Source organism: Myodes glareolus, chromosome 6 (genome assembly GCF_982192425.1).
Source record: "Myodes glareolus chromosome 6, mMyoGla1.1, whole genome shotgun sequence".
Classification (NCBI taxonomy): domain Eukaryota; kingdom Metazoa; phylum Chordata; class Mammalia; order Rodentia; family Cricetidae; genus Myodes; species Myodes glareolus.
In genome coordinates, this window is record NC_142031.1 from 100337579 (window position 1) to 100362254 (window position 24676).

General features: G+C 51.9%; 2 protein-coding genes across 11 annotated transcripts; one reads left to right on the forward strand and one right to left on the reverse strand.

The window, feature by feature from the left end:
* Window positions 1-736: 736 nt before the first annotated feature.
* Window positions 737-4787, reverse strand: Dnajc5g (DnaJ heat shock protein family (Hsp40) member C5 gamma). Of its 3 annotated transcripts, none has more exons than XR_007232528.1 (6): window positions 4663-4787; window positions 3964-4137; window positions 3476-3689; window positions 2854-2998; window positions 1974-2076; window positions 737-1641 (listed from the first exon to the last, which is right to left on the reverse strand). XR_007232528.1 is itself a non-coding variant. In XM_048436567.1 (6 exons), the coding sequence occupies exons 2-5, from the start codon at window positions 4074-4076 to the stop codon at window positions 2030-2032; spliced, it is 519 nt and encodes a 172-aa protein (XP_048292524.1). In that variant the 5' UTR covers window positions 4077-4087; window positions 4663-4787; the 3' UTR covers window positions 737-1641; window positions 2006-2029. The 3 variants fall into 3 exon arrangements, 2 of the variants coding, with proteins under 2 accessions (XP_048292524.1, XP_048292522.1); XM_048436567.1 differs by having other exon boundaries at window positions 2006-2076; window positions 3964-4087; XM_048436565.1 differs by having other exon boundaries at window positions 2006-2076.
* Window positions 4788-4863: 76 nt separating this feature from the next.
* Slc30a3 (solute carrier family 30 member 3) lies at window positions 4864-24397 on the forward strand. 8 transcript variants are annotated; one of them, XM_048436558.3, is made up of 10 exons: window positions 4864-5040; window positions 15301-15435; window positions 19298-19461; window positions 19956-20137; window positions 20684-20830; window positions 20921-21074; window positions 21557-21755; window positions 21958-22063; window positions 22500-22634; window positions 23623-24397. In XM_048436558.3, the coding sequence occupies exons 2-10, from the start codon at window positions 15412-15414 to the stop codon at window positions 23769-23771; spliced, it is 1260 nt and encodes a 419-aa protein (XP_048292515.1). In that variant the 5' UTR covers window positions 4864-5040; window positions 15301-15411; the 3' UTR covers window positions 23772-24397. The 8 variants fall into 8 exon arrangements, with proteins under 8 accessions (XP_048292515.1, XP_048292519.1, XP_048292521.1 ...); XM_087907417.1 differs by lacking the exons at window positions 4864-5040; window positions 15301-15435 and adding exons at window positions 16456-16578; window positions 18367-18519; XM_048436562.3 differs by lacking the exon at window positions 19298-19461 and having other exon boundaries at window positions 15301-15372.
* The last annotated feature ends 279 nt before the right edge of the window (window positions 24398-24676 follow it).

Below are 24676 nucleotides of genomic sequence, written 5' to 3' on the forward strand. Positions count from 1 at the left end.
AGAAGGCTGCTGTGCTGGGCCCAGGCCTGCCTTATGATGCGGACGTAAGAGTGTGTGATTCTGGTCCACCACTATATTAGTGGCGCCATTTCAAGGGTGTTAAAATTGCTTAGAAACTGAGACAAGCGTGAACTGGAGATGTCTCAGTGGCTAAGGCAGCCTGCCTTTCACTCATGAGGACTGGAGTTCAGAATCCAACCCTCACAACCACCAGTCACCCCAACTCCGAGAGAATCAGCGCCCTCTTCTGGCCTCTACAGGCATGCACAGATACACACACACATAAATAAAAAGAAAGACGTTAAACTGGGTGTGGTGGCATATGCCTTTAATCTCAGCACTTGGGAGGCAGAGGCAGGCAGATCTCTATGAATTGGAGGCCAGCCTAGTCTTCTACAAAGCAAGAGTTCCAAGACAGCCAGAGCTGTTACACAAGGAAACCCTGTCTTGATAAAAAAAGAAAGAAGAGAAAAAAAAGAAAAAGTTGTGAGAAACAGATGTGGCTAGAAAGAATCCACATGCTGCAGATATCTGGAACACCAGTGAGCCAGTCTGCAGAGAAATCTTAGGAGCGTTGGGCATCTTCTTCCACCCCCAACTCCATGGTGATCAACTCTACAACAGCACGCAGCCTCATCCCAGACATGAGCAGCAGTCATTGAACTTTTTCTCTGTCCCCCACATAACTTGTCTTTTGGGAGGACCAACATACACTGGAATCAGACAAAGCTTTTTATTACCAACATTCTTTATTTAGCCCTTCTCCCAGTGGGGGCACAGAGGTTTGAGGGTTCGTACCCCGTCCCATGTGAGTAACAAACGGTGAAGAGGATATGGAGAGGGCGCCAAGCCAGCAGCACTCTGAGGCTGGAGTGACGTTCCCGAGGACCGTCTGTCTCCATCACAGTCCACGTCCGTGTTAGGAACAAATACACGGTGATGGCCTGTATGAGGTGTCTAAAGGGTGGAGGCAGCAGGCACTGCTGCATGGGCTGTAGCCAGTCCACAGGACCACGGCTGATAACGGGTCCAGGCATGGGGCTGAAGTCCAAAGGGAAACCACAAACCTCAAATGCACTCACATATTTCCCAAGCTGTCTTATGAGTAGGATGTCAATGCCAATGTGGAGGTATGAGAAGAGAGTGAGACTTGCCTCCCTAAGGGGCATCGCTAAGAAATGAGGCTGGCCGGTGCTAGAAGTTCTCGGTACACAAAGTTGCAATTAAGGAGGATTAACTGGGCCACCAGCCCTTGGGACAGCAGTCACCTTGCTTGGTGATGAGGGTCTTGGTGAAGCTGATCAGCAAGTGCTCAGGGACCCACCGGACATGACAAGTAGCTAGGTACGCAATGGAAAAGGAGTTCTCAGGAAATGCCTGCCACCATGGACTGAGACCTCGAGTGGATAGAGATGGGGGATGGAGCTAGAGCTAAGGAAGAGCGGCAGAAGGCTCTGTGTGGACAGGCTCGGTGGCACCCCGAGGGCACAGGGAGATGCTGCCCTTTCTAGGTTGACGTCGGCATCGATTGTTTTTAAGAACAGGAGTCAAGTCAGGGTCAATGTCAGGCTAGGGCTACTTGCTTCTCTCTTCAGTGAGTCCAGTGGGCTGGGTGGCAGGAGGCTCTCACTGATTCAGCACCTAATGGCGGAAACAGTTTCATTGGAACCTTATTAGGATAACCACCAATAATTGAAGTACTATCTATGCTTTAAAGTATATAATACAGACATATAGATATGTGTTATATACACACATGCACACGAATATCATAGATGATTATATATGATATATAATGTGTGTGCCTGTGTATACAAGTGTAGGTTCCCGAGCCATGGCAAGTGTGCAGAGGTCAGAGGACAATCTGCAGGAGTCCTTCTCTCCACCACATGGGTCCCAGAGGTCAAACTCGGGCAGTCAGGCTTGTGGCAGTTGCCTTTTGCCAGCTGAGCCATCTCAGGGGCTTCTCTTACCTGGTAGCCATTGCGGCTCCCCGTTTGCATACCTCACTCTTATGCACATTTCCGTATTAGTTATCGCTGTCTTCATCCTCTACTTCAACCTTGCACTGTGCTCCTGGGGTGGAATTACAACATGCTCGCATATCTACAGTAACAACCGTTACCCACTGGCATCGCCAGGTGGCATTGTGTGAACTTCGGCCAACATCCCATTTTATACTTTTAACTGTCTGGTGTGGGAACAGTCTCAAACAATTTATTCCCCCAGCTCCAAGGCTGCGGATGGCTTCCAGGGCCTTCCACGTGCTGGGCCAGCAAGGCTGGGGTTGGTACCCGGGGCCTTCCACATGCAGGGCCAGCCAGGCTGCAGATGGCACCCAGGGCCTTCCACGTGCAGGGCCAGCAAGGCTGCGGATGGAACCCGGGGCCTTCCATGTGCAGGGCCAGCAAAGCTGGGGATGGCACCCACGGCCTTCCACGTGCAGGGCCCCCAAGGCTGCGGACGACACCCGGGGCCTTCCACGTGCAGGGCCAGCAAGGCTGGGGATGGCACCCGGGGCCTTCCACGTGCAGGGCCCCCAAGGCTGCGGATAGCACCCAGGGCCTTCCACGTGCAGGGCCAGCACTCTGTCCCTAGCTCATCCTTCAGTCACAAGAGTCCGCATCTGTGGACTTGTCCTCACCTCTCCTCCTCAAGGTGTGTTTCCCCCACACTACACTGAACCTGTCAGTCTGCAGCAGAAGGGGCATCAGGGGCCTTCTCAGTCTCTCTTCACTCCAATGCAAGACTAGAAACATTCCCATTTTGGGGTTAACTGCCCGTCTCACAGGCCTTTCTCACCAGTCCCTCGCTCTGCTATCCCTTACCCCAACCCCTGCCCCTCCTCCCTACCTAATCTCCCGGGCTGAGCACAGACGTTCCTCTGCTGCTTCCTATAAACTTCCTCGGGTGGTGGAATAAGATTTCCACAGCAAAAGCAGCAGCCACAGCAGCAGCAACAGCAGCCGGTCAAGAGGCAGCAAAGGATGACAAGTGTCTACAAGACAGGGGAGCCATGGCACCCTGTTCCTTTTGTAGCTCCCTGAAGGTCCTCTCTCCATCCTCACGCCCAGAAAGTGAGAACAGAGGCATCTGTCTAGAGAGGAAGGCAGCCCTTCCCGCTTCCTTACTCTATTGACACAGACAGAATCATACTATGTAGCCCAGGCTACCCAGTGCCTCCCAAGGACTGGGCTCAGAGGCATGTGCCACCGCAGCTGGCTTTATCTTATTTTATGTGTGGGTGTTCTGCCTTCATGTATGTCTGTGCACCATGTGCGTGCCTGGTGCCCTCAGAATCCAGATGATAGCTCTGGGATGTGAGTTACAGGATGTGGTGAGCTATCATGTGAATGCTGGGAATAACATCCAGGTCCTCTAAAAGAGCATTAAACGCTCCTAACTGTGAGCCATCTCTCCAGCCCCCACCCCTAATTCCTTTCTTACTTTGAGGGACTAGGAAGAATGGCAATACCTTGAACCAACAGCTGTTCACAATAAAATAGTATCTGACGCCTTCTTCACCAAAATGATCAAATAGATATATTCCCAGTGAGCCATGCTGGTCGTAGATTTTCTTTTTGGTAGGGTCACTGAGTACAGCATGGGCTGTGTTGATCTCTTTGAAGAATTCTGCTGCTTGAGTGTCCCCTGGATTCTTGTCGGGATGATACTGCAAGGCCAGTTTCCTACCCAGGCGATACCCAAAGGACAGTGTGGAAGGTGTAGGAAGTGACCCAGAAGGGAGGGTTAGGAGGAATGGCAGAGTGGGGTCTTTAGATGATGCATGGAGTACATGGGGTGTACACAGGATGGAGACTAGGTCACAACTGAAGAAGGGGTGGCCTTCTTTGGCCCCCAAATAAAAGTTTCTTAGGATTTAAAAAAAAAAAAAAAAAGGTCTGCTGAAGTAAAGGGATTGAGGGGAAATGCCAGGGTTGAATAAATGGCAGGGGTCTGAACCTGTAGGCTTTTTTGACCTCTTCAGGCCGGGCACCTTTCTTTAGTTCCAGTACTGCGTAGAGGCTTGTTCCAGTCTTGGACAGTCGCCGGGGTGTGTCATCTCTTTGAGGCATGCTCTCATGCTCTGGACCAAAAGGACGAACATTACAAGACAACGGTCTATGGCTACTGTGACTGGAATCGGAAGAATGCAGAAATGTAAAGAGGATCCATCTTCTCTTTGCGTTTCCTGTAAACCGCCCCACACCTGCCCAAGGTGGTCGCTGGGTTTGAAAGACCAGGGTAACCCACCCATTAAATAAAGGGTGGATGAGAAATGGAGAAAAGTAACAACAGGCAGGAAAGAACTAGCCAGACCAAAGCCCGCTGAAGGTCGGGTTCAGATTCAGGATCCCAGGAGGGCCTAGGCCAAGGATGCTTGCCCCTCAGTCTCTGGCCATCTCACCTCTACCCTTCAGAGAGCCCACGGCAGTGAGAGCAGGATGGCTCCCTGGAGGGAAGCGTACAGGAGCTGTTGCAGGGGCTGCTGCAGGGGACACACTCTGAGGGATCCAGAACAGGTCCCAACAGAGTGGGGCGGAGGCCTGGGAGGCTCGTCGGCCCCAGGAGGATCCAGGGAACTTGGATCCAGGGAACTTGGGAACTTCGGGTGTGTTGGGACAGCCTAGCCCTGTGTCGACTCCCGACCTGGCTCTTTACCTCAGAATTGGTCTATTAAGCCAGGTAGGTCTCACACAAGCCTTCTTCCTTCTGGTGGGCGCGAAGCTTCATATTGCTGCTGGGCCTTGGACAACTGCGCTTGCGCACGTTGTAGGAGCAGCGAGTCGTTTTCTGGCGCCCCTAGCGGGACTGAGTGGAAAGCCTATATTGGGCCTGGGACTTATTTCGCTCCAGAAGCCTGACCCTCAGGCCCAGGGCTGGGCGTTACTTCCAGCCCCCAGGGCAGAGGCACAGCCTTCCACATCACCCCTCTAATCCAGGGAGAGGCCATGACCATCCGGATCACCGTCATGGCTCTTCAGCTCACTCACGGGAACACTGGGAACACTACGGGCTTGGTGACCTGGCAGAGGAGAGGTAGGCGGGGACTATCATTCCAGATCTCCTCAGAGTCTTCACTTGGTCCTTTTTATTTCCCTTACACCTAGAAACTTCTCTACAAATATTGAGACTTACCTCAAATGTCAGTGTTCCGGGAAATCTGTCCTTCACCCCTCGGGTTTCCCCCACCTTGCCTGTTAAGGCACCATCAGACTGTAACTGGTAGTTGGCACAGCCCTTAAAATCCTTTCGAAAAGCTATTACCCGTGCTTCCATAAGGAGATACCATCAAGTAATTATGTAATCTAGATTGTATATTGAGTTATTATTGATGGTATACTAACCCTTTTCATGAGAATGCTTGAACACATTTCTGATTTTTGTCCAAGGGTAGAGTAGTGGAAATGGAAGGATTGAGTCAAATTGAAAGAAAAAAAAAATCTATGTGGTGTGTGTGCGTGTGCGTGTGTGTGGTGTGTGTGCGCGCACGCACGTGCAGAGTGTGTGGATGCTGGTAGTGGCTGGCGTTTGAAGGTCAGAGAACACCTTGTGAGAATCAGTTTCCGCCTTCTATTATGCAGGTCGCAGGGATTGAACACAGGTGGCCATGCTTGGTGACAGGCACATTCACCCAAGGAGCCATCTAACTGGTCCTGAATATACATATTTTAAACTTTTCCAACTTGGCTCTTTTTTTTCTTTTTTTTTAAGATTTATTTATTTGGCGCGTATGGGTGCTTTGCTTTACATGGGTTAGGATCAAACGCAGGTCAGCGGGCTTTTTTTTTTTTTTTTGTAGCAAATGCCAGTGTTAGTTGTTATTTTTGGTTTTTCAAGACATGAAACTTGCTCTGTAGACCAGGCTGGCCTCGAACTCACAGAGATCTGCCTGCCTCTGCCTCCTGAGTGCTGGGATTAAAGGCGTGTGCCATGGCTACCTGGCTCTGATGGAACTTCTCATTCTTCACAGGAGGGGTATTTGTGGCGTTGACTTCCCTTGCGGAGGAGAATTCTCAGTGCCTCCTGGAATGTAATTGCATGAGCTTTCTTACTGAGTAATCCCTATCCATCTCTCCTTTTGTAGCTTTTGTTCTCAGTGTCTCCTGGAACGTAATTGCATGAGCTTTCTTACTCAGTAATCCCTATCCATCTCTCCTTTTGTAGCTTTTGTTCTTTATTATGGCTGTTGTCGCAGTTTGCTCCCTCTCCTAGGGTTTAAATGCAGAGTCAATACTCCAGCCCTGGAACGCCAGTCTTTAGGCACACTGAGTCTGTACATAAAACCATACTCACCAAGCCCACGGGATGGGTCAGAGGAGTTTTGAGGTTACCCAACCTACAGGAAAGTCTGAAACTGACCACATTAGTGGTCTGTGCTGTGTTCAGTCTTCTAACCTCAATTTTCAACAGCACCCAGGGCCAGTAGAACCGGTGGGACAAACTAGATCATTTCTGCACTGCGCAGGGAGGGGGAGCATCAGGCTCTAAAGCAGAGTGAATGGACAGAGGCTTCCTTACCTCGGTTTCCCAGGCCAGGGTGGCTCTGCCCTGCCTCTTCCTCCAGTCTCGTTGAGAACCACCATCCCGCTTGCTCTGGGATCTGCCCCTTTTCTTTCTTGTCACGTCTCTGTGAAGACGCTGTGTTTCCTGTGACCTTGTTTCCTCTGGCTGGAGGGTGCCCTTGCTTTATAGCTCATCCCCCAGAGGTCTCAGGAGCATGCTTCCTCAGACAAACTGGGTTCTCCTTCCGCCTCCTTACTTCAGAACCTCCACCATGATTTCTGTATTATCTTAGTTAGGGTTTCTCTTGTTTCAACAAAACTCCACAACCAAAAGGCAAGTTGAGGAGGAAAGGATTTATTTGGCTTACACTTCAGCATTGCTGTTCATCAGGAAGGAAGAGACGGCAGGATCCTGGGGGCAGGAGCTGGCGCAGAGGCTATGGAGGGGTGCTGCTTACTGGCTTGCTCCCCATGACTTGCTCAGCCCACCTTATAGAACCCAGAACCACCAGCCCAGGGATGGCACCACCTACCTTGGGCTGGGTCCTACCCCACTGATCACTAATTGAGAAAATGCCTTGCAGCTGGATCTCATTGAGGCATTTCCTCAACAGAAACTCCTTCCTCTGATGGCTCTGATTTGTGTCAAAACACACAAAACCAGACATTACATATATACATATAACATTGTTTTCATATTCATTTCTTCAGTGTCTGGTTTTCTCGGTTGACAGTGCCCACAGGGGCAGGGACCTTGTTGGTTGGTGTCTCCAGTACCTACAGCTATGCCTGGCTCTTAATAAGCAAATGAATGACCTGTTGAATGAGCTAAAGCTACAGGGTCGCTCTCCCCGCGGAGTGTAAGCCTGGTAGGGGCTGGAGAAACCTTCCTTCCTACGCTTCTAGAGGTGAAGAGACCAATAAAAGGAAATGGTGAGGACCGAGAGCCTGGAACACGATCCTGAGCTCGGTATTTCTTTGTCTGAGTATCCCTCCAGTTCTTAATACAGCAACTGGAGTACTGGGTGTAAGCAATAATGAAAGCAATAATGTAATAATTAAGTAATAATAGATATTATTGCTTATTTAGTCTTAATAATAAATATAATATTTTATATTAATAATTATTGTATCATAGCATAATTATATCATAGTATATAATTATATATTTTATAATGTTAATATAATAAATATACTAATAATTAATGGTGAATATTAAAATGATATATTTATTATTATTAAATAAGTAATAATAAAGCCATAATGAAAGAGCACCTCCGCCGTGCCCCTTAGAGCTGGCCTGATCACATCCTGGTTTGCTGAGGTGAGCCCTGGGAAGGAGTTACTAAGAAGCCTTCACATTTTGTCGGAGGCTCCACAATTACTTCTCATCTATGCCCTCTAACATTTAGTTCACGGTCCTCGAGAGAGCCTTTCAGTCCTGTGAGGTCCTGCTCTACCTGAGAAGGTGCTGCAGCCAGGCGGCTGCAGAGCACTGGGACAGAGCAGGGCCTGGCACGCTGTGCTCTCCAGAAACCACAGGCCCTTTGATGGCTCCTCACTGTGCGAGTGCGCAGGTCAGGCGTTGAATATCACGATCATTGCCCTGGCTCTGAGTCAAACAAGCTGTGGGAACTGATCCCAGTTGATTCCAAAACTTAATTAGATTTAGTTGCAAAAAAAAAAAAAATAGGAAGTATTCTTTGGAAATAAAGGCCCCTGCATGCCTTTAATCCCAGCACTCAGAAGGCAGAGGCAGGTAGATCTCTGAGGCTAGACTGGTCTACAGAGTGAGTTCAAGAACAGCCAGGGCCACACAGAGAAACCTGTCTTGAAAAACTAAAATAATAACGATAATAATATTAGGAAAAGAAACAACAAAATAACCTTGTCAAATTTCTTGAGTACTTTGTCTTTCCATAATGCCATGAGTCAGTGCTTACTGTATCCCACAGCCATTTGGTCCTGTCTGAAGAACCCGTGAAGCATCTCTTGTTTGTCCACAAACAAACACTGTAGTCATATAGCTAGAATACACACATATACAAGACGCAAACCCTAGCATATTTATATCCAAAACACCATGCGCTGGAACATATGTAACTGGAGAGAGAGAGACATCATAATTTGTCACATCTAACAAGCAGGTTCTAGAATTACAGGTTTTGAGCTGGAAGGGACCATGGAGATTTAACCCCGGCCTGTTATTTCATTTCCCAGCTGAAGTAGGTATTACCCAAAGAGGACTGAGCTGCTGAAGGTCACCCAGTGGTGTAATGGCTGCCCCTATGGTTTCTGTTCTATGTTAGTCAGGGTGCCCTCTCTAGAGCAGTGATTCTCAAACTGTGAATTAGGACCCCTTTTCCCAAGGGTCACCTACGACCACTGGAAGTATCAGATATTTACATTGCGATTCATAACCGCGGCAAAGTTACAGTTGTGAAGTGGTGATGAACATAACCACAGCGTGAGGAACTGTGTTAAAGGCTGCAGCCTTAGGAAGGTTGGGACCCCTGCCCCAGAAAGACAGAGCTGATACAAGAACTTTTAGAGTGGCTCCCAGGTAATGAACACGTGGACAACAAAAGATGTCGTTGGTAGAACTAGGCTAAGACAGATACTGAAAATCCTTGGTACCCTTGTATTTTTGTTTCATACTCTAAAACCACAAGGTGGGGCGGCCAAGCAAGCAAGAGTTTACAGAATGGCCGTCATTGGGTTGTTAAGGGCAATGATCTGTTGTTTCAGCTATTTCTCCAGGTCCTTTTCTTTCAGGAAGCAAGCAAGTGAAGCCATGCTTGATAAATAGGCAGTGCAGGCAGGTAAGCCACTGCTAGATCAGCATCTGATAGTTGGTCTTTTCTACCTTATTCTCCATCGTGACTATTCTAATATTGGCTGTCTCAAGATGCAAAGTCAATTATATTTTGATTGACCGTGTGTGTGTGTGTGTGTGTGTGTGTGTGTGTGTGCGGGGGCGTGTGCATGTTCAAGCCCATGCGCCATGGCACATGTGTGGAGGTCAAAGGACAGCTTGTGGGAGTTGGTTCTCTCCTTCCATCGTGTAGATCTCAGGAATTGAACTCAGGTCATCAGGCTTGACAGCAAGTGCCTTTACCTACCGAATCATTGCTCTGGCCCCAGTGTGCTTTATAAGAAATTTGCATTGCCTTTGTGAGACAAGATCTCATGTAGCCCAGGCTAGTCTTTAATTCTCTGTGTAGCTGAAGACGGCCTTGAAATTGTGCTCCTCCTGCATCTTTCTCCCAGATACTGGGATAATTGTCACGTCGCACCACACCAGGTATATTTATCCTATTTGATTTTTTATTGTTGTTACTATCATTGTAATGATTCTGTCCTGTCTCCTCCTGACTTCAAAAAGAAAGAAGCTGCTTTCCATCTTGGGGAGGGGGGGGGAGGGAGGGGAAGGAGGAGGGGGAGGGGGAGAGGGTGGGAGGAAGGAAGGAAGAAAATCAAAGACTCTTCTCTGAGATTTGCTTATTGCTCCTTCTCCCAGGCTCTTAGACCCTGTTTCTTACTCTCTGCCAGTGTGCTTCAGTCTGACAATCAATTCTGTACCTCTCCAAACTCGGTGTCTCCCGTTGTCTTCACAGAACCCTCCTCAGTCATCTAGCTAGTCTGCCATATTCCAGATGTTCCTCAGCTCTGTTTTCTGCTCTTGTTCCATGCACCCCATTAAACATCTAATTAATTAATTAATTATCAATTAACTTGTTCAAGAAGTAACCACTAAGTACTGCCAATATGCCTTAGATACATTTATAAGTGGCCAAAGTTCTTTTTAACTTTAAAAAAAATTCAGTTTGTTTTATGTGTGAGTATTTTGCTTGCATTTATGTATGTTTGTCACATGTGTGCTTGGTGCCCCATGGAGGTTAAAGAGGGAATTAGATCCCCAGGACCTGTTACAGATGGTTGTGAACCAGTACATGGGTGCAGGGAATCAAACCAGGTCCTCTGCAAGAGCAGCAAGTGTTCTTAACTACCAAGCTGTCCCTCCAATCCTCCGAAGTCTTTTTTAATAGATTTTTTTTGTCTTATGTGTGTGGGTATGTGTACATGTGTATGGGTATGTGTACTTGTGTATGGATGCCTATGGGTGCCAAAAATGGAGCTGGAGTTACATTATAGGTGTTTGTGAGCTGCCTGACATGGGTACTGGAAATCAAACTCTGGCCTTCTGCAAGAGCAGTAACGTTCTAACCAGGGACCATCTCTCCAGTCCCCAAAGTCTTGTCTTATTGTCTAGTCTCATACCCTCATAAGATATCCATTAGCTCCTTTAACACATATTTACTGGGTGTTATCATTCATGTCTGCCTGGTCTAAGTGCCAGGAATAAAGACAAAACTTTTAGGACCCCTCAAGGTGGCTCAGTGGGTTAAGGTACATGCTGCCAAGCCTGATGACCTGAGTTCCATTCTGGGTACCCACATGGAGGAAGGGTAGAGCTGGCTCCTACAGGTACCCCCTGAGCACAGTGGTACACATGTATCCACATACATACACAATAAACACATTTAATATATGTGTGTAAATGTATACACATACATGTTCCAAAGTGTATGTTCTTTTTTGAAGCATTTTGTTTAACTTTTTAAGAGTTACTTTTAATTTCTAATTCATGTATATTTGTGTATCTGTGAGTATATGCACACGAGAGAGCACAAGTGTCCAGAAGCCAGAAGAAGGCACCAAACCCACTGGAAACAGAATTACCAATGACTGTGAGCTCCCTGATATAGGTGATGGCTGCTGGGAACTGAACTCACGTCCTCTAGAGGAGAGCAAGCACTCTTAACTGCCGAGCCATCTCTTCATCACCCTCACCCCATTTTTTTTTTCTTTTGAGACAAATTAGGCCTCATTGTATAGTTCTAGGCTGGCTTTGAATTCATAGAGACCCACCTGCTTCTGCCACCCGAGCACTGGGATTCAAGGCTGAAAAAGCTTTTTTTTTTTTTTTCTCCAGTTTTTGGGACAGTGGAACAGCATCTCACTATTAGCCCTGGCTCTTCTGGAACTCACTATTATAGGCCAGGCTGATCTCATACTCACTTTACCTCCAGAGTGCTGGGGTCAACGGTGTGTGCCACTCTATCTAGCTAAAAACCATTTTTTTTCTTTTGCCTTGGTTTCTTGAGCTAAGACCCTTTTTAAATGTTGCTTGTTTAGTTTGTGTGTGTGCACCACTGTGTGGGGGTGAGAGGACAGCCTGTGGCGTTCGGTGTTCTCCTTTGGCCGTGTAGGTCAGGGATTGAACTCATGTTATCGGGTTTGGTGGCAAGTGCTTTTCCCTACTGAGCCAACACTCTGGCCCTGCTTTGCTTTAGTTTTAAATGTGACAGGATTGCTATCTGCAGCCCAGTGTGGCTTGGACGCACATTGTAGCCCAGGTTGGCCTCAAACTCTCAATTCTCCTGCCTCAGCCTCCTGAGTGCTGAAATTCCAAGCAAATGCCACCACATCTGGCTTGGAGTTTACATTCTGTTGAGCAAAAGTGGCAAGAAAAATAAGTAAAAGATATATAGGCTGGTTAGCCGGGCTTGTAGCTCACTGGTTGTGTGAGAGTTCTTTCCAAGCATGCACAGGCCCTGGGTTTGGCCCCGTTGTTGTAATAAAAAGGATGAGGAAGTAGGTCACTGGCACATCTGGCAGAATCCACTACAGTTAGTGATATGGGCGAGTGCAGACGTCCTGTGGCAGGGGTATGCCTGGTACATTGTAGCGCTGTGGGACTCACATAAGGCTAGAATGGTTGGGGAGTGGAGCAGGGGGGTGGGGAAATGAGGTCAGTGTAGGGGCTTGTAGGCCAGCAGAAGGGTCTTGACCTGTACTCTACATAAGAGAAAACGTCTAGCAGGGCAGTGGTGGCCCACTCCTTTATCCCCAGCACTTGAGAAGCAAAAGAGGTAGATCTCTGAGTTTGAGGCCAGCTTCATCCACAAAGCAAGTTCTAGGACAATCAGGGCTACACAGAGAAACCCGGGGCAGGGGGAGGGGAGAGAGAGAGGAGACTCTGACTTGTGCTGCCTAGCTACTGGACTGGACTGGGAATATAGTCACAGGGTAAGAGGAAAAATGGGAGTGGGGAGGTCACCTGGGAGGTGAGCACAGCCACTGGGAGGCCAGGTGGTGGCAGTGTGGAGGGTGGGTGGTTGTGGGTGAATACGGAGGAATCAAGGTAAGGTTTCTCACCTGAGCGAATGGAGGATAGTGTCATGTTCTGGCCTGAGGGCGTTGTGGGAAGAGGAGGTTTGGGGTTGAGCAGTTATCAGGAGCTCGGTTTTTAACTTTATAACCCAAGATGCTTCCCTGCTAGATATTTGAGACAGCATCAAGAATAGCTCTGGGCAGAGAGTTTCGAGGGAACCATCATCTGCAGATGTCATTTATTTTGATTCTTTTAAAATAAATTCCAAGCATAAAACTTGAATAGGACAATGGCTTCCCACTCCCAACATCCAGCCTTAACAAACCACTGCTTTCTGTTATTACTTGACACCATATGAAGGCTTAAGACCATAGGATAACTCCGTAGGAGTGAGTGCAGAAAAGTAAGAGAAACAGCGACCAAGTCCTGGATCAGTTCATCATTAAAAGGTTGAGAAGATGAGAAGAGAGAATAAGGGGTCAGCAAAGCAGGAGGAAAAAACAGTGCTATCCTGGGAGCCAGGTGAAGAATCAAACAATTGTCGAATGACAATTACAGTTCAGGGGTGGACACTAAGAAGAAAAAGTAGCATGCAGGAGAGTGTTTAGTGTGAGACCTGACCTAATTACGCGCCAGGGAAGTCTCCTTGAGGCAAGGAGGCATTTAAGCTGCAGGCTCTTGTCATTCTCTTTATTACCAACGAAAAGCCCGCCTCCTCTGCCCGGCTGCCATCTCACAACCCACTTCTCCTGTTTGGAATGGCTTAATTGAGAGCCCTGTGGCAGCCACTAGTGGGGCGCTGGGGCACAGCATGCTTAGATTGCAAATTTTGTCTGCCGGCTTTAATCCTGACTTCATTGCCTCCTCTCCCGACAGGAGCTGATTCAAGGTGGAGTTTTAACCTGGGTACCCCTGTAGCTTCTTCCAGGCTGTTCTGACAGAGGCCCTTTGGAATCTGGCCTTGAATTGTCCTCTTGGGGACAGGCAGGGCTTCCTGCATCAGTCAAGCCTTTGGGACTAAGAATGACCAGTGAGTCACCTTAAAGAAGATTGCTAGAGAGGCAGAACAGGGCAAGTAATAAGGCATGTGGATGAATCAATATCGCACTGATTTAACAAAGGACTGTAGAAGAAAACCATCTAGAAATCGCTAGGAGGAGGACCTTGTCTATCTCGTTCAGCACCAATTCCCAGCTAAGGTGGCGTAGTGGCGATGGCGGTGAGAGGTGTTGTGTTGAGTAAATTTGACAGTTCCGTAAGGAACACCAGCCTTAGACTGGCCTTCCAGCGTCCTCTCCAGGTGACTCTGTGGTTCTTAAGGATCCTTTATGAAATCCTGGTAGGGCCTCTTGGCGGCTCCCGGAGAAGCGGGCACAAACACCGGTTTTACTGCCAAGCTTTCCTAACATAGATTCCCAAGCGAAGGCAACTGTTGGTCTTCCCACTGCCGGCGCTCTGGGCTTCTGGAGGCGGCGCATTCGGCAGCCAGACACACAGTGAGGCTGTCATCCATCCTCTTCGACGTTCCTTTCACTTCCAGGCCTGCCGGCTTCCCACCCGGTGGCGGGTCGGGCACGTGCCAAAACCCGCGCCCCCTCCTGGGCAGTCGGGGATGCTCTGCGCGCTGCGGGCTGCCCAGGAAGGGAAATCCCAGAGGAAGTCATTGTTGTCATGTTCCCTGCTGTCGTCATCGGCCGAGGCGTGCCTACGAGCCGGTTCCCCATTCTGGAGCTCACCCTGACCACTGGGGGCGAGGCTAACACACGGTCTCTGGAATGCAGTATGACTCTCCAGCACCCCCAGCACGAGCGCAATTGGAATCGGGAACCCCAGGGCAAGCAGCGAGTTTAGAAAACCGACGGCACTGGGCAAGACGAGCCCGAGGCGCTGGCTTAGCTGAGCAGGGCCGTGATTTCCACCTTGGCTCTGACGTAGGCTAGCAAGGTGACCTCCCTTGACTTCCCCTCTGTTTGTCCTGAGACTCAGCCCAAGAGCTGAGGCCCCCAAGACAGTAGGGGAGAGCGGGAGGAAAGAGCCCTCTTTGGTCCAGGCGCGGGTGCAGAGGGAAAGCCACAGTGGCCTTAGGCGCGCGTGGGCAGAGGCCCGCGCCGATGGCCTGCAGACCCGAGTTTTCTACTCCACTTCTCTGCTCACTGCCATCCGTTTGCACAAGCCGCCCGGCAAACCTGGCGTAGCCACACTCTTCCCCCGCCGGAACAGCCAGCCCGCTGCCCGGTTTGCCTAATCCGTTTTAAGCCTCACCTCCTCCGCGAAGCTCTCCCGGCTTAACCCCATCACTTCCAAACACTGGCGAGCTCACCGTTTCTTTCACTTTTTCATTTTTGTTTGCTTTGGTTTGCCTTTTGGAAATGCACACACGATCTCATTGTTTGTGAGAACCATGTTGAGGGCAGGTGTCAATTCCCAGGACCTTGAGTTCAGAAGGATCGGTGAGTTCCAAAAGATGCCCTTGGTGGGTTTATTGCCTGGGCTCACTACCCGCCACCTCCAGCGCTCTTTCCACGGCTGCTCTCTCCTCCTCCTACGGACCCTCGTCTTCACAGACTCACAGCTGAGAATGTACAACCCAGTTCCCCTCCCCTTTTCATTCCACAGTGGCGGCAGGTGCAAGGAGTATGGAGCACTGAACATTTGAAGTTTCGACTCCAGCCTTGGCCGCCGAGGGATGTAAGTCACTCCTTTCTCTGGGCTTTCATCTTCCCCCAGATGAGCACACCAGACTGTGTTACAGTAAGTAGGCAAGGAAGGAGTCACGTGCTGACAGGCTGAACAAGCAGCCTCCCTCTATAAACAGTGACTGGTGACCCTGGAGAGGTGACAGTGCACCTCCTGCCGCCCCAACCTCTCTGTGAGAGGAATTCAATTTCTAGCCCTGATCCAGGTGGGGAGAAGGATGAGGCATTTGTTTCAGGTCACATGACGCTTCTAGAACTTAGTTTACTTATCTGGAAAGTGGGGATCATGTGTGGATTGAAGGACAGCAGAAAGGGTTTTGTTACCCAAGATCTCTGTATAAAAATAAATGGTAATTAGCGGTACCGTGCTTGGCAGCAGATTTTGCTCATGAATTCCTATTCCAGAGCCTCCACAGTGGGATTTCTGGCTGGAGTCCTTAGAGTTGTTTGGGAATGTGTCACTGCTCACCCCAGATTCTCTCTGTTTCTCTCCAGATCAATTTGGCACCTGTTTCTGCCTCCGCGTGGGGGCCAGAGCCACAAAGTGATTGGGTGGTGGGACGACGCCCCTAAACCCTCATGCATAGGGCAGTGTCTCTTCCCAAAGTTTGGTGCCAGAGGGGTCCCTAGGTGAGAAGAGCCGGACTAGGAACTGGTGGGCGGGACTTGGGGCGAGAGCAGGACTGTGCAGATGGAGCGCTTGCTAGAACCCCAGTGCCAGGGTACCGTGGTGGCTATCCCACCCCACCCCACGGTTTGGCGCTCAAAGCGGGGGGGGGGGGGGGGGGGGGGGGGGAATGGGGCTTTGGATTTAGGGGCGGGTCCGGGAGGCGGGCCTTAAGTGTGAGAGAGAGAGAAAGAGAGACTCCGGAGCCTGGAGGCGGGGTTTGGGGGGGGAGTTCGCTCCACGTGGGGCGGGGCTCTCGCTGCCGCGGGCTCTGCAGTTCGGACTCAGAGCGCCACAGTCGCCGCAGTTCCCTCCACTCTGGTGGCCCCACGGTCCTGCGGGGAGTCCGGGTGGTCCTCGGGCCGCTCGGATTTGGCGCAAGGCCAGCCCCGCCTCTCCCGCTTCGTGCGGCCTAGACGGTCGCGGCAGTGGGGACATGGAGCCTTCTCCCGCCACCGGAGGCTCGGAGACCACCCGCCTCGTGAGTCCCAGAGACCGCAGCAGCGCCGGCGGCGGCCTGCGATTGAAGAGGTAGGACAGACCTGGGCTGGCTGTCAGCCCGGGGTTGCCAGACTCATGCCATCGGTCCATTTCGTTGTTGTCTCCTTCGGCGCTGGCCCGGCCCGCCTCCCCAGCGCCCCACGGTCCCCAGGCTTCGCGGCGCCGACCCGCCGGCCGAAGCCCGCCCCCCTCCCCGCCTCGCCTCTGTCCGACACCCATTTTCTCGAGCAAGTCACCTGCCGCGGCGCCCCAAGCCTCCCGACCCCTGCGCCTCCGCCGCGGCTGGGGCTGCGAGTGGCCGCCGATCCGTCGGACCGAGCGGGCCAGGCACAGCGATGTCCGCATTGCCCCGCGAGCCTCGCCTCCGGGCATCGGAAACCCGGCTTTAGGCCCCGGATCCTTTGCTCAGCACCCGAGCTCGGGGCGCCCCATCCAGCCGCGGCCAGTGGTGGGCACGGCCCCGGGGATCTGCTCGGGCTCAGCGGGCGGCCGCGAGGAAGCGAGGGGGCGGCGAGGAAGGAGCAGGTGCGGGCTGGGCGGCGGGGGGTATTCCCGGCTCCGCACAGACGGGGCCGGGGGCGGCGAGGTGTGAAATGAGGCGCTGAGCGGCCGGGACAGCGGGCCGGGGGCGGCGGCAGAACCTCCCCCGCACCCTGCGGGCCGCCCGCTCCCGCCGCCCGCCGCCGGTTCCGTCTGCCCTGCCATCTTGAGCGGCCACAGTGACAGGCCCTTCCTGGCCACCTCCGCTAGCCATTCTGTCTAGAAGCCGACCGTCCGTTTGTCTCTAGAATTTGACAGGGTCTCTGGCTTTTTCTGTTCTTTCATCTCCCTCAATCTTTCTATTTCCCTCCCTGTCCTCTCCTTTTGTCTCTGTTGTGGTCTTCTGCGTGGCCCCAGTTCTTTCCTTGGGAGGGGGGCCTTAAACCTGAGTGGGTGGGGGAATGGGGAAGCTGAACGGAAGGAAGGATTCTTCCTGCAGAGGACTGCAGTGGTGGGCAGCTGTGGGGCTCCAGCGGTGGCCCTGGCATTGCTCCCCATACCCTTTTGACTTTGCATCAGCCTCGCTTACTTGCCCAAGGAATACCCCAGGCTTCACCATTTCCCCCCATGCGATATCGTTTTGTTGTTGTCGGGGCGGGGTGGGGGGGGTTTCAGAGAAGGCCAGGGAAGGAAACTGCCTCCAGCCCTGGACAAAACGTCTCCTCACCTGCACACCCCAGCGGAGAGGCCCCTTTAGTGCCCACTTGATGCCAAACAAAAGGAGGCAGCCTGTTGATGGGTGACTATGTTGATGGCTGGTTGTGTTGCATCTTAAAAGCCCAAGGAAGGTGTCTTGCTATAGCCTCCAAACTGCCCAGCATCTGTGTCCTCTTCAGACTGCATCTTCATCTCCTGGACCATTTTCATCCTCATATGACCATTAGTCACCAAATCCGGCAGGATTGTTCAAGGCTCTGTCTGTTTACCTGACCCTCCTCTGATGCTGTGCCTGGCAGAGCCTCCGGCCAGATCCATTCTAGACTCTTCTATGTCCTCCTTCCTGCACTCCACCATCAAGGTCATTTCAACATGAAGATATTTGCTCTGTCAACCAGTGGGTCTCCTCTTTCCTTCCTTTGAGCCGCTTCACTCAGCCCTTCACCTAGGACTGCACTTATATTCCAGGCTGCGTACCTTGTCATTATAATCCTGCCTGTCAGGAACATCTTCTAGAGCTGTGACTTCCTCTCAGGCCCTCCTCTGTGCCCTGAAGTGATTTGTTCAGACCCCCCACCCCCAGGCCTCTCCCTGGTAGAAATCGCGTTTGTCTCCCACCAGACTGAGGCTCCTTGTGTTGGATACTGCTTGCCATATCTCATGGACCGAACAGGGATGGGCTCTGAAGCCACTGTCCTCTCGCTGTCTCTTCTGGGAACACCGGAATCATGCACACTCGTTCTCAATTCTGGGAAGGGGCTTTTCATTGAAGAAGTAAGCTTACCTTCCCACTCTTGAGTTCTCTCTGTAACCGCTGGCTGCTCCCACCTCGGCCCCACCCGAGCAGTGTTTTTCTCAGTCAGATAGCTGCTGCTGCTCTGTCCCTGCCGGGATCTTAGTTTAGAGCCATCATTCTCCCACAGGGATCCTGGTTACTCCTGAATTTCAGGACTGTCTTCTGTGTTGAGCTTCTTTGTTTTGTTCTTTCCTTACTTGGGTCTAGGAAGGACAGTGGGGTCAGTGAGAACTGGGCTAGAATAGGTCCAAACACAGTCACTTTGAGTCCTACCTGTGGCATCCCTCGGTAAGGCCCCATCCCTATTGTCAAGGGATGTGCCAGCATGCTGGGCTCCAGGTGACATGGGCTGGACTCTAAATCCATTGCTCCTGTCACTACCACCCCAGCTGTAGCAGGAAGGACCCCGTCCGCCGTGCCAACCCTGCTCTCGCTCCCCTCATATGTGTGCAAGGCTAACCTTCAACTCTTGAGCCTCCTGCCTCAGCTTCTGTGTGCTGGGACTGCAGACATGAGTCATCGGGCCAGTTCCTACACCCTTTCAGAGGACCTTGCTTGCTTGTACCTCCTGTCCTGAAAGGAAGGGACAGAGAGGGTTTGGGGACCAAGGCATTGGAGAGAGATGCAATGAGCGGGTTTGTGTGTACCGTGTTCTCATACCAGCTTTCTTCTGTTTCTCTGGCGCTGCGACTGTCTGTCCAAACCCTCCCCAGTTTTCAATGCTTCCTTACATGGTTTCTGTGGTCTTCCCACTAGAACTCATTTGAGAGCACCAGAATTTCTCCAGCAACAGCTTCTGCCTTCTGCTGTGTGCCCTCGTGTCTAGTCCACATTCGTTCATTCACCAAGGGCGCTCGTCACCCAGGAAGAGTGGCTGTCCATTTTGCATTCCTCGGTGCCTCTCATAGTATAGAATTTTGGTCAGTATCTGGTCCCAGCTCCACCACCTGCCAGCAGTGAGGCCCCTCTCGCTTCTCCCCTCCCTGAACCTTAGTTTACATTCATTTGTTAAAACATTAGACTTAGCCGGGCAGTGGTGGTGCAGGCCTTTAATCCCAGCATTCAGGTTTAATCCCAGCAGGCAGATCTCTGTGAGTTTAAGGCCAGCCTGGTCTACAGAGCAAGTTCCAGGACAGGCTCCATAGCTACTTGGAAACACTGGCTCAAAAAACCAAAACCAAACAAACAAACAAAAAAAATTAGACTTGACTTTCAGATATGGGATTCTATGGCCCTGTGTTTGGAAGGAAGGAAGAGCCTGGGTTGAGTGTTCCTGTGAGCCCCCACATGCCCTGAAGGCTTCAGGCATGATTGGGTCTAGCAGAGGGGCAGAGACGGGCCCATTTGCTCAGCCTGTGAGTGACCAGGCCAGTCCTGTGGTCAGGCTCAAGAGTGACCATGTCGCCTGCCTCAGTCTCTTCACAGAGCCCTCAGAGCCCCTCCCTGAGGAGCCCAAGCTTGAGGGGATGGCCTTCCACCACTGCCATAAGGACCCCACGCCACAGTCAGGCCTCTCTCCTGAGAGGCTGCAGGCCCGGAGGCAGCTGTGTGCCGCCTGTGCTGTGTGCTTCATCTTCATGGCTGGGGAGGTGGTTGGTAAGTTGGGGACACCCCCCAGTCCCATATTCTGTACTTCCTAGGCCACTCTCCATCAAGAAGTCCAGATTTCCTGGGTGGAGAAATGGAAAGACAAGGCTGGGAGGGACGGGGAGGACAGAGCACCAGAGTGCAGGGGTGTCAAGGTGAACCAGCAGGGGCTGGGGGCTGGACTGAACTGGCATTTTAAGAACCCTATTCTCTTTTTATGGAAATCAAATCTATTGTTATGGAAAGACTAGAAAAAATACCTCTAATAGATTGGGTGGTGGTGGCACATGACCATGCCTTTAATCCCAGCACTTGGGAGGCAGAGGCAGGCAGATCTCTGTGAGTTCCTGGACAGCCAGGGCTACAGAGAGAAACCCTGCCTCGAAAAACAAAACAAACAAAATAAAATAAAATAAAATAAAAAAATAAAAAATACTTGTAATTTTAGCCCCTGACAAAGCCCGGTCTTTTTTGGTGTCCCCCTCTCTTTTCCATTCCTGTGTATACATGCTGCATATTTCCTGGAATTCCAGGCTCTGCCTTCCCCCTTTGCAGGTGGGTATTTGGCACACAGCTTGGCTATTATGACCGATGCTGCTCACTTGCTGGCAGACGTAGGCAGCATGATGGGCAGCCTCTTCTCCCTTTGGCTCTCCACTCGGCCAGCCACCCGAACCATGACCTTTGGCTGGCACCGCTCAGGTAAAGCCATGCATGACTCGGTGCCCAGCCTCCCCGCCAGCCCTGCCAGGGCCTTAGGGCCCTGACCTGACAGCTTGTCTCCCCTTGCAGAGACTCTGGGGGCTTTGGCCTCTGTGGTCTCCCTCTGGATGGTCACTGGCATCCTGCTGTACCTGGCCTTCATCCGCCTGCTGCATAGTGACTACCACATCGAGGGGGGTGCCATGCTGCTAACCGCCAGCATTGCTGTCTGTGCCAACATGCTGTACGTCCCAGTGTGGAGTGGGCGCCAGGTGGGGTCCAGGGTGAGAGAGAGGGTCTTTTTCCAGGATGGTAACACGCACGCACGCCTGCACGCCTGCACGCCTGCACGCATTGTCTTCTTTGGGTGTGCCTGAAAAGGAGTGGGAAAGAGACACTCAGCCAGGCAGTGTCTGTTGAGGACTTACTGGATACTAAGCCCTGCTTTACCAGTATGACCTCATCTGAGTCTATCAATCCGTGAGCACTGGTTTCCCTCCTAGTATCCTATAAAGATACTGCCGGGGTGGGGGGCAATAGACTATTTAAATAGGCAGGGCCCGGACCTGGATCCACATCTCTGACCCCAGGTCCAGTATCTTTTGCCCCCGACAGTATAAATTTTCTGTTAGGTGGTGTTATCTTTCTGGGATGGGAAACAGGTGGAGGCGGGTACTGCAGGGGAAGAAGAACAGGCCATGCAGCTGAACCTCTCTCCTCCTTCAGAATGGCCTTTGTGCTACACCAGGCTGGGCCCCCCCACAGCCATGGATCTAGGGGCACAGAATATGCACCGCTGGAGGAAGGGCAAGGATACCCGCTGCCCCTGGGAAACACCAGTGTCCGGGCTGCCTTTGTGCATGTGCTGGGAGATCTCCTCCAGAGCCTGGGGGTCCTGGCTGCCTCCATTCTCATCTACTTCAAGGTACCGCTGTGGAGGGTGCCTCAGCCTCCTTTCCCTGTCCTGTGTCCCACCTCCTTTCTCCTGGTCCCCTCGCCGTCTTCATTCGGCTTCCAGCTTCCCAGGGTGTCTCCTTCCCCCGCTGTGAGAGTCTCAGGATCCCTTTGGGTTCTGTTTGCCAAGATGAACCTAGAGCCTCCTCTAAGAGACGTCACTTTCTCTACAGCCTCAGTACAAGGCGGCTGACCCCATCAGCACGTTCCTCTTCTCTATCTGTGCCCTTGGATCCACAGCCCCTACTCTTCGAGATGTTCTGCGCATCCTCATGGAAGGTGAATTCAATACTGACACTCCCACCTGGGGCCCCCCTCAGCTCCCACCCGGGGCCCCCTCAGCTCCCACCCCGGAGCCCCCTCATCTCCCACCCGGGGCCCCCTCAGCTCCCACCCCGGGGCTCCCTCATCTCCCACCTGGGGCCCCCTCATCTCCCACCTGGGGCCCCCTCAGCTCCCACCCCGGGCTCCCTCACCTCCCACCCTGGGGCTCCCTCAGCTCCCACCCCAGGGCTCCATCAGCTTTCACCCTGGGGCTAAGCTCCCACCCTGTCTCTCAAATAGTGTGAGAAAGCTGGTTCATGAGGGCTATTGCCAGAAAGAGGCCTGGGGTCAACAGGGTGGGGAGTATGAGACGGACGGGGGAGTTGGAGTCTGGTGGTGCTGCTCCTGGACAGGGCAGGCCCTGGCAGCAACATGGTGGCCTTGGTTGCAGGTGCCCCTCGCAGTGTGGGTTTTGAACCTGTAAGGGACACACTGCTGTCAGTGCCGGGAGTCCGAGCAACACATGAGCTCCACCTGTGGGCCCTGACGCTGACTTACCATGTCGCCTCTGCACACCTGGCTATTGGTGAGTCAACGCTAACCCAGGCTTAGCCAGTGCCGTCTCAGAACCAGCCCCTCTGTGTCCACCTATGGCAGTAGCTTGGCGTATCGAGGCATTGTTTATTTGTTTGAGAACGAGTCTCACTATGTAGCCCAGGGTATCCCTGAGGTCCTCTGCTTCAGTCTCCCTGAGATACCTTGGCTGTCTTTGTTTTTTTTGATCTCTTTTGGTCTCTCTGACACGTATTTGTGTGCATGCTCGTACTCACACGTGCTCTAGAGACCAGGAGGCCTGGGTCCTTGCAATACCATCTCTGAAGCAACATGGGGACCTGGTACCTTTAAAACATTACCAGTAGCTTCAGGATGTAGTTCGGTGATGGTGGCAGCTCCCCTCAGTAGGGGATCACATTGCTATTTAAAGTGGTAATTATGAAGCCTGTATGGCAACTAGGGAAAATGTTTGTGGTATAATGCTTGAGGAAGAAAGAAGCGGAATATAAATTATATCTACATTATGATTCAACTATTAAAATACATATACAGTGACTCATGAGCTGACAAAGGGTTTTTGAGTCTCTCCCAGATGCAAGAAGCAATCAGAGGCATGCAATTTGGATGCCAAAAATATCATAACTTGTGGGATGTTGGATGGTAACTTGAGAGGGACAGTGGGGCAGAATACTTAACATCTGGCTTGCCCTGGAAAGACGGTGGTGTGGCTGCCGAACTATCCAGCTGTGTATTGATGCTCAAAGGCAGGAAGCAATCGGTAACTGGGCAGTTTGGTGCGTCAGCATGACCCATTGCAGCGAGTCTCATGTTTTCTTTACAATTTTTACGCTGTTCATATAATGCAGTGATGCAGAAGGAAGATCAAGAGGCCTATTCAGTCCTCTGGAGCTGTGCTGTGCTGTGCTGTGCTGTGCTTGGGCCCCCTTCCCTCCTTATCACAGCCCTCGGCTGTGCCCGACTCCCCAAGGACTGAGCTGCCTCTTATCGCCCTCCCACAGACTCCACGGCTGACCCTGAAGCTGTCCTGGCTGAGGCCTCGTCGCGGCTCTATTCCCGGTTTGGGTTCTCCAGCTGCACCCTGCAGGTGGAGCGGTACCAGCCTGAGATGGCCCAGTGTCTGCGCTGCCGGGAGCCCCCCCAAGCCTGAGCCTCAGCCCCCCCATCCCTGGACTCTCAGCACCTGCCCCCCCACCACAGAAGGGACCATCCTCTCTCCATCTTCCACCTGCCAAATGCCCCAGTCCCTGCCCCCGGTGGTCAAGACCAAAGTGTGCATGGGGGGAAGAGGGAGGAGGGGAGGATCAGACTGAATTACTGTAAGCAGTTTAGGGGTGTGGGGTGTGTGGAAGCCCCACCATTCGTGTTCCATGTGGCCTGGAGAGTCATGCTTGCCCTTTCTGTGCAATTCATGTGTCCTTGTGGCAGGCTGGCTGGTAGCTGGGGACATCTGCCTGTCTGTGTGCTGTTCGTGTGCCTATGCCTGGGGAGGTCATCAGGGGCCCCCTCCCCACGTGATCCTTGCTTTGTCTATGCAGGGGCCCCAATGCCTGCACTTTGTTTGTGTGCCCTGTGGTTTTGTCTGTTGTATGTGTGTGTTCTTTGGTGCTGTGGCCTGTGTGTCTTATGTGGCTCTGCTGGTCTCTGTTGAGTCTGCTCTACCTGTGTGTAGAGATTTGTCTGTCCATCCCTCTGTTGGTGCTGTGTCCTCAGCTTTCCCCTCGGGAGAGGGAGGACTCTGATGCAGCCCCACCAATAAACTCGTGTCTAACTGCATTTCTGTGCTCCGTGACTCCTTAGAAGTGGACTCCGGAATGACCACCCACGGCCCTCCTGGCCTTTCACAGTCGATCACCTTCTGTCCCCAGTAAATTCAGACGGAGACTGAAAGCTTCCACAGCTTTCCCAGCCCAGGTTGTTGACTAAGAAGAGTCCCTTTGTGGGCAGAGCAGGGCTGCGGGGGGGTGATCCTGGAGAGCCCTTCTCACTGGAAACCTCCAGCAGGCCAGGCCACGCTCCTGTTAGTGGGAAACGAACACTGTGGGGAAAGACGTG